The 14,611-nt window shown below is 32.9% G+C and overlaps 2 protein-coding genes across 2 annotated transcripts; one reads left to right on the top strand and one right to left on the bottom strand.

Annotated features, from left to right (window-relative positions):
* Nucleotides 1–1,097: 1,097 nt before the first annotated feature.
* Nucleotides 1,098–2,979, bottom strand: LOC7488356 (3-ketoacyl-CoA synthase 6). Its single transcript, XM_002311421.4, has one exon. It carries the CDS (start codon nt 2,889–2,891, stop codon nt 1,401–1,403), a length of 1,491 nt encoding a protein of 496 aa, XP_002311457.1. The 5' UTR covers nt 2,892–2,979; the 3' UTR covers nt 1,098–1,400.
* A 7,483-nt stretch (nt 2,980–10,462) lies between these two features.
* LOC7483951 (tetraketide alpha-pyrone reductase 2) lies at nt 10,463–13,813 on the top strand. The gene is made up of 6 exons (XM_002312360.4): nt 10,463–10,721; nt 10,905–11,077; nt 11,948–12,136; nt 12,417–12,579; nt 13,053–13,242; nt 13,434–13,813. The coding sequence occupies exons 1-6, from the start codon at nt 10,616–10,618 to the stop codon at nt 13,573–13,575; spliced, it is 963 nt and encodes a 320-aa protein (XP_002312396.1). The 5' UTR covers nt 10,463–10,615; the 3' UTR covers nt 13,576–13,813.
* Nucleotides 13,814–14,611: the final 798 nt, after the last annotated feature.

Below are 14,611 nucleotides of genomic sequence, written 5' to 3'. Positions count from 1 at the left end.
AAATAAATTAAAAAATATTTTTCAGTGTTTGGTTATATCATGGAAAATAGGCTGGAAAATAACTTATTGATGTTTTATTTTTTTCAGTTTATTAAAATAATGAGGAAGAAATTTTACAAATTAAAAAGTTAAACGAGAATGAAATTGAAAAAAAAATATAATTTCATAAATTATCTCAAATAAAATAAATAATAAACAAAATAATAGAGATCAAATCTAAAAAATAAAAAAATTAAAAGATGAAGAAATTAAAATAATAATAATTAAAATTTTATAAATTATTTCAAATAAAATAAGTAACAATCAAAAGAATAAGGATTAAATTTGATAGATAAAAAATTTCAATTAAAAAATAATAAGGAAAAAACAAATAACAATTATAAAAATGAAGACCAAAGTTAATATAAAAATTAAATTCTAAGGGATGAAATTGAAAAACAAATATTCAAAACAAAATATATATATAACAATCAAAATTTTGAGGACCAAATTTGATATAATCAGCAAATAATATGATATTTCTAATTTTTTCACAACTTTTAGAAAGTGTTTTCCACCAAAAATAAAAGGAAAACACTTTTCTAGAAACCAAGTCAAATTTTCCCTTGACTAGAAAGTATTTTTCATTGATCAGAAAGTATTTTCTGTTGATCAATTTTTTTTAATAATAAATAAACACAAAAAAATTTTAAAAATAATTTTTTAAAAACTCCTTTTTAAAAAACAAACACACAGCTGTATGCTGTATATCTAGTTACAAGAATTTAAAGCGGAAACTCCCAGAACAAACTATTGAAGTTCATAATTGAAAATGGAAATAAAAACCAGAAAAAAGAAAGAAAACCGCATGGATTGTGACACCCACGTAAGTCTTGTCGAACAGCTGTTTTGAATTATAATTAAAAAGTTTATATTTATCAAGTACAATTTTTTAGATTTCACTTCAAAAATGTGCCAATAGATTCATGGGCATACCAAATTAAAGCATCACCAGGTAGATAGCATGGTACGCATGAAATTGGTAAGAACAGCAATTTTTTTAAGAAAAAACCCATACCTTCATTCAAATTCAAATTCCAGACCTGTTATGCTTGACATGATATCAAATTATTATTATTATTATTAATATTGAGACGTAAACGGGTTGAGTATATACTGTATACAACAAGCTTGGGATTAACTTGCGCATGCAATCCAGCTATAAACATAGGCTTTATTTTCACTGACACCATCTCCTAGCTGCTAAAGTGCAGCCAATCTAATCAAAATCCCCTCCACGATTAACACATAGTTCCCCATTGCAACAGTGAACACAACAGGTCATCAGAGAAGTGAATGCAAAACCCCAGATTTTGAAGATGTTTAGCAAACAACAAGAAGTAACCCACCAATCTTGACGCCTAGAGCTTGACCACTTCAGGAATGTGAACTGGATACCTATCAATACAGTCAACCCATGGACCATCTACAGGCGTCTTAATTGTTCTGTTACACTTCCAAACTGCGCTGTTACACTTAAATCCACTGCCAAAAGCTATCTGCCAAACTCTATTTCCTCTCCTCATCCTGCCTTTTTCCTCGATGTAACCTAACTCATACCAGAGCGAAGACGATGAGGTATTGCCGAAACGGTGCAGTGTCATCCTTGAAGCCTCTACATGCTCTGCAGATAGCTGCAAGTTCTTTTGCAGTTCATCTATGACGGCACGGCCACCGGCATGGATACAGAAATGTTCAAAAGCCTGCTTGAAATCAGGAATAAATGGCTTCCATTTGGGGTTAAAGATTTTGCGTCCCACAAGAGTTAACAAAAACAGGAGCTGTTCAGAAGCAGGAAGGACTAAAGGCCCAATTGTTGTGATGTTCGATTTCAAAGCCTCACCAGCTATAGTCATCAAATCTTTTGATAGATTAATTCCAACTTTTCCTTCTCTATCTTCTTCTTCAAACACACAGCGGTAAGCTTTATCGTCTACGCCTTTGTGGGTTCGTACCACGTGGACTAGGCGGTACTTGGCACTCCAGCGATGAGACCTGCGGTTTGATAAGAGAATTGCAGAACCTCCCATACGAAACAGGCAGTTTGGAAGCAGCATAGCTCGCTCATTTCCTTGGTAGTAGTTTGGCGTGATGATCTCTGTGCTGACCACAACTGCATTTGCATTTGGATGCACTTGGAGAAGATCACGAGCTAAGTCGATAGAGATTAGCCCTGCACTGCACCCCATGCCAGAAAGATTGAAGCTCTTTATGTTGCTTCTGAGCTTATACTTGTTAATAATCATGGCAGACAGAGATGGTGTTGGTGAAAAGAGACTGCAGTTGACGATAAGAATATCGATATCTTTTGGTTTAATCCCTGTTTTCTTGAAGAGAGAATCCATGGCAGAGAAAATAACAAGCTCAGCTTCTCCTCTTGCAGCCTCCATAGTTGGTTTCGGAGGTATATAATGAATTGATGGAGGCAAACAAGTCTCTTCACCGAGTCCAGACCTCTCAAGAATCCTCATCTGAAACTCAACACTCTTGGGATTATCTTTCAAGATCAGTCTGGAATGCTCCATGAAGGTAGAAAATGGAACCCGGCAAGTGACCGGAGGCTTGTAGCAAGCATAGTCCACTAGGTAAATAGTTCTTGGTTTGGACATGAAATAAACAATAGCAATTAAGACGATGAGAAAAGATGAGCAAAGAATTTGGACAAGATCGAAATGAAGTGATCTCCATAAGCTCAAGACTTCATCAGGGCCTAAACGCAGAACCTCAATAAGAATACCAACCATAACAGGTATCCATAAAAGGTACAGAATGTGATTTACAAGATATTGGTAGCCAAGTTTAACATACTTGAGCTTAACGGGGTTAGAAAAATCCGGCAAGATTGGAGGCATTATTTTGCAAACAAAAAAGAAATATTGAAGAGAGTGAGTTACTGTAGCTTGAGAGGAAGAGAGTTTATGGTATCAGGAGAGGGGAGAAGGAGGGGAGGATGGGAGATATAAAGGCACATGACCGTGGGAAATGTAGGAGGCAGATGAGAGGATTAAATGAGGCCCTCACGTCACTCAACGCTCACTCGACTCTATTAACTTCTGCTGGCTTTCTTTTCCTTTCCAGTTGTAACTAAACATCTACCAATTAAGGATTTTTTAGGATCCCGTCCTATGCCTTTTTTGTTCGTCTCTTTTTGCTCATTAATCAATCATAGTTTTGTTCTGTATTATTTAAATCAAATGACTAATATTCGTTTTAATAAATATAAATTATATTATATAAAAATAAAAAGACATATATGGAGTACTTAGCTAGTAATTAGTTGAGTTATTTAGCAAAGTTTAAAAGAAATATTAAAATTGGATGGAGTAATGACATTTACATTAATACTACATTATTAGCATACGTTACACTATAAATCGGATCAATTTTTTTAACATAAAAAAACATTTAAGTACATATTGCTAATATTTTTTTAAGAGAAAAAAAAACTAAATTGTATAAAAATTAATCCGATGTGAACTGGTTATCTTGACGAATTCAAATGCAACCTAAACAACCGATAAAAATATAATTTGACTCAAAATAAATATTTAAGATGATATTTTTTTAAAATATTAAGATGACAACATTCGGGATTGAATTGGAGTCAACCCAGATTAACTTGTCAATCCACATACCAAGTCACAAGACCATGATAATCCTTGAGAAAGCAAATTAAAATAATTATGAAGCTTAATTTCCAATAAATTCAATGTTGAAAGATAAGATTGAAAAAAATCAATTAAAAAGAGACAAAAAAAATGATCCGAGTCAACCTGCATTAACGTGTCCAACCAACAACTTGGATCATGAGACTAAAAAAACCCAATAGAAAATAATTTTAAATAAGTTATGAATTTTAATTCTCAATAAACCTAATGTTGAAGGATGAAATTAAAATTAAAAAATTGATTAAAAAACACAAAAAAAACAGCTTGGATTAATCCAAGTTAACCTGCCAAACCCGTAACTTGAGTCATGAGATATGAATAATCTCACATAAAGCAAATTGAAACAAATTATGTAGTTTAATTTTCAATAAACTCAATGTTAAAAATAAAATTAAGAAAAAAAAAGTCAATTAAAAAAAGAAAAGAAAACTCGATATAACAGTCAAAACCATGATATGAGTCATTAAATTGAAATATTCTCATAAAAAATAAATTAAAAAAAGTTATGAAACTCAATCCTTAGTAAATCTAATGTTAAATGATGAAATTAAAATTAAAAAAAATAGAAAAAAAAAAGAAGAAAAAAACATTATTGAAGTGAATGGTGTATTGTGATGAGATGTACAATAAAATCTCATTCTTTTTTAGTTTTTTGTTAATATATTTTATTTTTCAATAAAGAACAAAAATAAATCACTAAAGGATTGATCATTATAAAAAAAAAAATAGACTCGAGCTATTTTCTTTATTATGTTTGGTATAATATTGTTTTTAAAAATTTGATAAATATATTTTTTTATATATAAAAAAGAGAGGTTTGCATCCATACCTTTTTTTTTAAAAAAAAAATGACATTAGTACTAGTTGAAGATAGCTCACTGTTAACTTTTTTTATTTTTTGCAACAATAATTACATATACATTTCAATATAATCAATGATTAAAAAAATTATATGATTGAAAGGAGAGAAAGATGAAGAAAATGCTAAGTTTTAAAATTGAAGATACACACCCCAGATCATTGTAATCAATTTCCATTTTAAACCTAATCTTGTGCTAAATTCCCCAATCTATCATATTAGAAGATTCCTAAGGGAAAATATTAATAAAATGTAACGTCCATCATTCACAGGGCTTGATATATTCTAGTCGAACCTTCTTACGAATCATATATTTTTTTAAAGAAAAAGAAAGATTCACATATTAACAGCACTTTTGTTTTAGCTATAATATTTTACATGAAAATATTTTTTTGATTTTTTTGTGTTTTTCCTGGTATATTATTTTCTATAAAAAAAAATATAAATTTACAATATATATTTTATAATCAATCTCTAAAAAAAACTTTTTTATTTGTTGAAAAACACTTTAAACTCATGAAGTTTTATAAAATATTTTATAACAATAATCTAATTATAATAACATCTAACAATTTTAATTATCAAAATCCTAATATCATCAACCCCTTTATCGTCACAATCATCACCCTTACTCTACCCTCATTTTGTTACAATCATATTTTTCACATAATTAAATACTAGAATGAAAAATATTTTATGAGAAAATATATTTTATGAAAAACAAATGTCCCTAATTAGATGGATCCTGTAGAATAAAAAAAAACACACAGAGAAATTTTTATAAATAAAAACAATTATTTTTTATAATGCCAACAAAATGAATTTTAATGAAAATAAATCTAAAAAAAAAACCTAGACCTTCAAATAATTTTATTGATGTGATGGGTTTGTTATAGAACCAATAACTAATTAATTTAACATCTAATTAGTTAATTAGTATCGGAATTTTTGATAAAATAATATATAACAACGGCAACGGATTTGTTTGATCGAAATTTGTTATAGTATTGAAATGGAGAAAATTATTATGTGGGACCTCTTCCCGAGATCATTTAACAACCGGCGGCTAACATTTGAAAGCTACGGCTGACCAGGTTAGAGAAAGGAAAAGAAAAGTCAAAGTAGAGCATGCTTTTAATTTTCTTTTCTTTTCAAAAGAAATACTACTAATTATTAATAAATAATTCTTATATTTCAACCAGATAACTTTTGAAAAGAATAAGTTACTACAAATGTTGATTTCCCCCCCCGTTGATATACATCCCAATCACTCAAAAATTGATAAATATTTATCTCAATTTTTTAATTGATGCAAAACACATCTCATACATATTCGACGAAAATATAACATTATTAACAACCATGAATTATATCTTTGTGGCCTATCAGACTTCGATGTTGGTGATTAAGGTGAAAATTATCATTTTAAATTATATCTGAATTACCCGAAATTATTTTTCCTTTACACGATCCAAATTTTGATTATTTGATCAAACAATTTGGGTAATAACCTGGATTATCCTAATTTTTTTAGCCATCTCTTATTATTTGATCAAACAACTTATCGTCTGATTGATATATTGATTTTCTTTCTTTAACTGTATTTTTTATATCTACAACAACTACAGAGAGCAACTTTTTTGGTAGTGGGAATTGGCAAAACAAAACTACGTGATGAATGATGAGTTTCTTACAAATAACATTATTGTTTATATTAAGAAAAAAAAAAGTATAATGGTGATTATAGATGAATTCAAATATATGAAGACTCATCAAGACAACTTTCGGTGAAAAATGTGTATAATCATTATGTACTATCAATTTTAAAATAAACACAACACACACCCACCTTATATTATATAATATGCATTCATTTATTTGTTTATTTTTATTAAATGAGAGATTTGATAGGTTTTGAGTTACATAATTAGAAATGTGACTGTATATTAAATAATTATTGTTACCCATTTTTTAATCCACAAAAAAAAAAACCAAAAGTCAAAAAATATATATTAAAAAAAAACCAAAACTATAATAGCGGTGAGAAAAGGATGTCGGGGCGCCCAAAAATAGTCACAGATTGGTTAAGGAAGTTCAAAAATAAAAAAAATTAAAATTTGACGATATATTTTTACTGATGAATGCTCTATTGACAAAAAAAATTTATTTTGAAGAAGAAAAGTCCAAAATCAGATGTTTAAGAACTCAATTAGATTTTGTTGAAGGATTAATTGAGTTTTTAAAGGGTTTGATTGCAAGAAAAATTAATTTTTAAGGTTTTAATTGAAAGAAATTAAATTTAGGAGTCAATTTAGTAAACAATTGAAAACATTAATAAGTTTTGGAACTTAATTGAACCTGAAATTTCTTTAATTAATGAAATCATGGCTTAATTGAAGAAATACTAAAATTTGGGACAGTTGGGTCTCAATTGCAAGAATTAAAATCCAAGGACCATTTTGTACATGGATCCGACATGCAGGGGTCCAATTGTATTTGATCTAGGGGCACAATTGCAAATAGCCATTTTAGTCAAGAAAACGACGCCGTTTCAAAGGACACTATTCGTCTTCTTCAGCGGACCAGACCAGGAAAGAGTAGGGGCGAGCAAAAAAACCGATAAACCGATTAAACCGAGAAAATCGGAAAAAAAAATAACTGAAAAAATCGAATCGAAAAAAACCGAATTAACCGATTAAAAAATCACAAAAAAATTCCGGTTTGGTTCGGTTTCTAAAGTCTGAAACCGATTGAACCGAACCAAACCAAATCGGTTCAACCAACCAGCACTTAAAAAAAAAGCAACTATAAATACAATGTTTTCTAACTCTAAAGTCACATTCAGCCATCAGCCATCAGCCACCCCCCTTCTCTGCATATCTCTCCCTCCCTTTACTCCCACTTTACTCTCTTTTCTGCATATCTATCCCTTTACTCTCATTCTAGTCTCTGCTTTGATTCCCTTTACTCTTATTTGCTTTGATTTTTCTCCCTTTCCTTTACTCTATGTAAACCTAAAGTTACAAGTTTTATGAAGTGCATGCATGATGTGGGCAAGTGCCAAGTGGTGGATTTTTTTTCCTTTCATTCCCCACCTTTTTTTACCGGTTGTGTTTCTTATCTTTTGCTGGCTTGTGTGGCTGAGGGTTTGGACATGTTTGTTCATACAAGTTTCAGCCAACAAACATGACATCTTTTTTTTATTGTGCGTTGCAAAATCTTTGGATTTGGAGGCTCTTGTTTTAATTATGAGTGGTCGGGGCACAGAGCATCAAAATGCCCAAACAAGGAAGATTTTTAGTTGCCTTCTTTGATGTAGGGATTTTTTTGGGACTGTGAACAAGTTGGAATAATTTCGGTTTGAAGGGAAAAAACCAAGCTGAAATTAATTGGTTTGAACTGATTTTTGATTTGGTTCGGTTAAAAAAAATTTAATTTAATTATTTATTTTAATTCAAAACCGGACCGAACTGGAAATGCTCATTCCCTGTAAAGAAGAAAAGCTGCCCCGCGCCCCACGATGCATCTCCATTACCATTGTAGCGGTCCTGCGAGTCCGATCGTTAGCCGGGCGATCGCATGGCATTCTCTGGCCCACGATGCATCTCCATTACCATTGAAGCGGTCCTGCGAGTCCGATCGTTAGCCGGGCGATCGCATGGCATTCTCTGGCTTTATAAAAAGCCAGAGAAAGGCCACGCGAGTGAGAGGAACGAAAAAACAGGGGGGACGAAAAACAGAAAAACAGAGGAGACACACACAGAGAACCAGAAGACAGAAAGAACGAACAGAGGAATCAAAAAAAAAAAAAAAAACAGAAGACAGAGGAGGAGAGAACAAAGACGAATAGAAAAACACAGAAGACAGAGACGAACAAAGACAGGAACTAACACAGGAAAAAAAAAGCAAAAAAGGAAGGGACAAAGAGCAGAAAAAACGAAAGAAAAGAAGCAAAAAAAACGAAAGAAACAGAGGAACTAAAGCCAGAAAAGAACAGAGAGAACGAAAAAGCAAAAAGAAAACAAGAAAACAGAGAGAGGACGAACGAAAACAAAAAAAAAAACACAGAGGGGACGAGAGAGAGACAGAACGTGAGAAAACAAAAACAAGAAGAACAAGAAAAGGAAGGGACAAAGAGCAGAAAGGAAGCGGAAGAGAGAAGCTTCGCCCAGCACCTGCAGATTCTCGTTCAAACTCTCTGCAAACTCTCTGGTTTCTATGGATATAATAGATCCAATTTGATGGTAAAATCTGTGGACTTGTTGGGTGATTGGGTCATTAGATTGTAATTTGATGGTGGACACGTTGGGCCGTAAGACTTCCAGGTCCAAAATTATAATGGATGCAAGTTTTATTTGTGTTTTAGATGTTCAGGTTAACTTTACGATCCATCATAACTTTGTATCCATTTCTACAACTTAAACTTTGAGACATGAATCATATGATCAGGAACATAGACCCAACACGAAATATAAAACCCAATTCCGACAACAACTGAGAGTAGGATGATCCATCTGAGGTGGCTTCAAGCTTGCATTCAGGTAATATATCCCAAGATGACTGAGAATGTTTTGAGTTGGGAACAACGTGTTGCCAGGATTTTTGGCACTCCATTCGGTTTGAGACATGTGACTTAAGAACAGCATCTATGTGTCGAAAACTTGCTACTCTCTTCCTAGATTGAACTCCGACAAGGTAGGATTTGACATTTACAACGCCATTGGTCCACTTCACTACTATAAATTAATAAAACGAATTTAATTTTGAGGGTTGGAGCAACCAGCTACCGCAGCCACGATCAAGCTCCATCTCTAATTGTTATTAGTCGCGTGTCAACTATGGGTCTATTGAATGTGAAATCACACGTGTTGTGTTGTGTACGTACACACGTTCATTCATAGTTTTGCTAGTACACTGTATCATTTGATTCCCCTTTCTCTCCACTCTTCGATCAACATCGCCTTTCTTCTTTCTTTTTTTCCCGTTTTAATTTTTTTTCTTTTCATTTTTATCTCCCTTTTCCCTTTATTTCTGTGTTTATTGGGATTTTTTTTCCAGTCACTCTTCTTTACGATACATGATTTACAATTTATTGTAAAAAAGGCTTCAAAATATATTGCCAAATTTATTATTGCTTAAAATTTACAAATGAGATTTCGTTTTTTTTTTTTAAAATTCAATTGATGTTTTCATTTTCTTTCTGAGAAGGATGTTATTTATATGTACATGCAACTTATTTCAATTTATAATTTTTAATCAAAAAATTTTAATATATCCAAGTCCTGTTACATATACACAACGAGCATGCTTTGTAATGAATGCAGACTTAGCAAACCTAGCATGACAGGTTGATAAGTAGCATGACTTGGGCTGGATTTGTTTTAAACTTGGTTAAGAATTGACCGGTCAAACCCTGTTTGATTAATTTAATTTTTTTATTATTAATTAAAATGATATTTTATTGTTTTTACTTTTTTTAAAAGATATTTTTGTCCAAACAACATTGTGTTATCTTAAAAACAAAAAAACAAACCCAAAGCAATGTTGTTTTTAATAGATTCAAATTGACCTGTGATGAATGTGGCACTCGATTTCAGGTGAATTTTTTTTTAAAAAAAGGAGTATGAATAGGGTTTATGATATTTTGTTCTTTAAGGAGAAAAAAATTTTGTATTCACCTAATATTATAATTTCTAGAAAACCCGCAAATTATCCAGAAGAACGTCAGACCAGGATGTAAGCCCAATTAGCTATACTGGGCCAGACCAAAACAATAGGCCCATATTGACCCTGCCTGGCACAGTGGAGAACATGTCTAAATTTCTAATCCACCAACTTGCCAGTTAGTGGGTTGATAAAACAATTTTTTTATAAATAAAGAGACACTTGAGGTAATGAATGAATCATCTACCCACATGCTTCTCCACCCAAGTGTTACCTAAAAAGAACAAAAAGGTTAAGCGTAGATAACAGGCGAGCGAGCGAGCAGCATATATAGTCCGCCTTGTTAGCAGCACGCTATAGAAGAGGCAGCAAACGGGAAGAGGAGATGCCGGAATATTGTGTAACAGGTGGAACAGGGTTCATAGCGGCCTATTTGGTCAAATCCTTGCTTGAGAAAGGCCATCGTGTACGGACCACGGTACGAGACCCAGGTACTAATTGTACTTGGAGTGATTTTTATCTGGTGACGCGGTTGAAACAATCTATACTAGATTTTCTTTATTTATTTTTTTATCAAGTATGCTATGCCATGCCATCAACTATATATATATATATATATATATATATATATATATAATAGTGATAAATACCAAACTTTTTTTTTTTTTTTACAGGCGATGTTGGAAAGGTTGGTTTACTTCGGGAGTTTGATGGAGCCAAGGAGAGACTGAAGATTTTCAAAGCTGATTTGTTGGAAGAAGGCAGCTTTGATGAGGCTATACAAGGTGTTGATGGGGTGTTTCATACCGCATCACCGGTGCTTCTTCCTCACGACGATAATATCCAGGTAAATCTCTATATTCCACCCTATTAGTAGCTGTGTCTGTTTCCTTTTCGTTGCTCCAAATCAGGGAGCTATCAACCTTTACCTTTACTTGAAGTTTCAATTAATTAGATTTTAAATTTGTTTTTCAATGATTATGATAATTGTTAATTTCAGAATCTATAATAACACTTACGTTAATAAACAAATAAAATCATAGAGCTATCGGAGACAGTAAATGTCACAACCCAACAGAGATATTCATCAAGTGCTAAAATTTAGTACCAAACCGACTTAAAAATTGAAACTGGGTGTCCATACTTGTTCGACGTGGGCACAAATGTCTGAAAAAGACTCCTTGTTGACCGTACGTGGCATATCTGATCATAAAAATGACGCTACCAGTGGCAGCCGCGGCCACTGCATCGTTCCAGAAATGCGCAATGAAGAGTAAACCTCATTTCTATCCTAGTTGATTCACTCAGATTCACCAATGTTATAGTTTAAACTTTGCGTAAAATTACCCCCTATAGATTCCTAAGAGTTTCTATAATACCCCAAATGTTCAAATAGTTAGGAAAGCTCACTTTTTTCATCTCTTTCTTGTGCCTTTTCTCATCTTCCTCTCATTTATCCTCTCAAATCCTGATAATATTAGTTTAATGCTTTTTCACATTAAAAAACAGCGGTTGAACCGAATTAGCAAAGGCAGGTTTAATGATTTTGAAATTTTTGTGACTGCTAGAAGGATAACACAAAGAAATGATGAATCATGCATGGGATAAAAGTGAAATATTGATAAATATTTTGTATTCAAGGTATCTTGGTGTATATTTCGTTGTACCATGGTGATGTTGACTGTTTTTGTTTTATTTACTGCTAAATATTTTGCAGGCAATGTTGATAGATCCATGTATCAATGGCACCTTGAATGTGCTGAACTCCTGTTCGAAGGCTAATACCGTGAAACGAGTTGTCCTCACCTCTTCCTGCTCTTCAATAAGATACCGTGACGACGTCCAACAAGTTTCTCCTCTCAACGAATCGCATTGGAGCGATCCCGAATATTGCAAACGCTACGATGTAATAACATTTTCTACTTTGTATCATCAATAAACATTGCAACTCACCAATTTAAGGGTCTGTTTGTCATGATGTATGAATCAGATGAACAATAGGAGAATAGATCATAAATATTAGAGGGAGGGATAAAAATCAATCTGCCTAAATTGGAATGATTGAAAATCATGAAAATATTAAAGGGAACATCCGATCTTTCATTTCTCATCCCTCCCCCATGCATCAAATCCATCCTTTTAATTCACAGTAACTGATTTTCTAATGAATTCTTTCTTGCTTGTAGCTTTGGTATGCATATGCAAAAACTATAGGGGAGAAAGAGGCTTGGAGATCAGCGAAGGAAAATGGCATTGATCTTGTGGTGGTTAATCCCTCCTTTGTAGTTGGTCCGCTGCTTGCACCACAACCAACCAGCACGTTGCTCTTGATACTGGCCATTGTTAAAGGTTTTGTTTTCTAGTACATGCAATAAAATGTTAAACGTCACACCACACACACACACACACATATTTAAAGGATCTTGCTCGTTTTTTTTGTAAAGGGTTGGAAAATTCTGCTAGTTTGTATTCCGTAGCAAAATAACGATCAGCAAGATCCTTTACATGCATGTTTTGGAATTTCATTTGTTATTTAAGCAAGCACCTAATAACACAGGTTACACATTCATGAAATGCATATCCAAAATGCTAATTACAAAACAATAACTTTTTCAATATTTTTCTGTATATAATAATTCTTCTCCTTTGTATAAAGATCCCAGCCGCAGAAAGATAGGGCCCCAAAAGCATTAGAAATTTTTTGTTAACATATAGTCCAAGTTAAAAGACAACGGAGGGTTAGATGCCACTTCAAATACCACATTTATTCTTTGCGGTATTTCTTCTTTCTTCCAATAAAACTTGCACCACTTTTTTCCTAGGTCTGCGAGGAGAATATCCAAACATGACAATCGGATTTGTGCACATAGATGATGTGGTTGCTGCTCACATTTTAGCAATGGAGGATAAGAAAGCATCAGGCAGGCTCGTATGTTCAGGCTCAGTAGCTCACTGGTCAGAGATCATTGAGATGCTCAGGGCCAAATATCCATCCTATCCATATGAAAACAAGTGAGTTAATCAATAAGCATCAACCAGAATGCTAGGCTGTCTGGTCCACTGTGTAGTCAACATGATGCAGTTAATTTACTTTTTTTTAGCAGTATTCCTACTAGCATTTCAACAATCCCACGTAGATTTCTTCTTAACATTTGTTGATCTTCCTTCCTATGATCTAATTGAATGTGGCGTTGTATTTGTAGGTGTAGCAGCCAGAAAGGAGACTGCAATCCGCATAGCATGGACACCACCAAGATTGCCACGTTGGGGTTCCCTCCTTTCAAAACACTGGAAGAAATGTTTGATGACTGCATCAAGAGTTTCCAGGAGAAGGGATTCCTGTAAAACCAATAATCCGTGCTACAAATAATTACTTCCTCAGATTGGATAAATAATGTACTGTAACTGGGGATGGGAAGACGTTTCTTCGTTTTCTGAGTGGCATTTTGCACTCCCTTGAATGGTTGGATTAAGAGGAGAAATCGTCAGCGTTGAATCTTGAAACACAAGAAGCATGTAGTTTGGACCTTAGTTCTTAAAACAATTAAGAATGCTCTGTTATTAGAGTTTAGTTTGCATTAAATCGCCTACATTTGCTTTCCGAAAGTACCTGAAGGCTAAAATAAAGAGTGAGGGCTGGGCTGCGGCAGCTGCAGGAAGCAAAAGCTGAATTTAAGTGTTTGGTTAATGCAAACCGCATATTTTTTCACATGGATCCCACCTAATAATTGAGGTCGAACCTCAGCTCATGAAAGGTAATTTTTTCCTGCTTCTCCTGCCTGCGTTTTCTCATTTGGAGAGTGCACTCTCCACTGTTCACTTAAGTGAACAGTGGAGACCGAACCCGGTCCAACGCTATAAAAATACATCGTCCAATCTAGAAAAAAAAAATATTTTTAATTGTGTTTTATTTAAAAAATCAGTGTTTTAAATTAGAAGAAGATCGCTTGATGACGTAACATTTGTAGAATTTGATCTCAATCCCAATTTTATTTCTGATGATATTTTACCTAATGTTGTTGCGCGCTTACGAAACCAATGAAATTATAGTTCTTATCGGATGTATTTCATACGTGATGGAATTGTAAATAGTTTAATGAAATAATATAAAAAATTTTATATAAAGTATTATTTATTTCATAATGTAATAACAATAGTCAAATCTATAATATTTAAATTAAAAACAATCAATGTATATATATATTTAATTATTTTATAATCTTAATTTGAAAAGTATTTTTTTAATCAAACACATTAAAATACTTTTTACTCAACCTCAGTTTCAACCACAATTTTAACCAAATATATATTTTTCCAAACCAATCTCAACTAAAAGTACTTTTTATAAAACAATGTTTTTCAAACCATAACTATAACAGCA

Source organism: Populus trichocarpa, chromosome 8 (genome assembly GCF_000002775.5).
Source record: "Populus trichocarpa isolate Nisqually-1 chromosome 8, P.trichocarpa_v4.1, whole genome shotgun sequence".
NCBI classification, from domain to species: Eukaryota; Viridiplantae; Streptophyta; class Magnoliopsida; order Malpighiales; family Salicaceae; genus Populus; species Populus trichocarpa.
Note: the sequence above shows the minus strand (reverse complement) of the source record. Positions and strands in the feature narration are given on the sequence as shown.

Bases quoted from the DNA above. Each gene is read 5' to 3' on its own strand.
- LOC7488356 (XM_002311421.4), bottom strand. From the start codon at position 2,891: ATGCCTCCAATCTTGCCGGATTTTTCTAACCCCGTTAAGCTCAAGTAT.
- LOC7483951 (XM_002312360.4), top strand. From the start codon at position 10,616: ATGCCGGAATATTGTGTAACAGGTGGAACAGGGTTCATAGCGGCCTAT. The intron at 10,722-10,904 runs GTACTAATTGTA...TTTTTTTTACAG, and splicing joins GACCACGGTACGAGACCCAG to GCGATGTTGGAAAGGTTGGT. The intron at 11,078-11,947 runs GTAAATCTCTAT...AATATTTTGCAG, and splicing joins CTCACGACGATAATATCCAG to GCAATGTTGATAGATCCATG.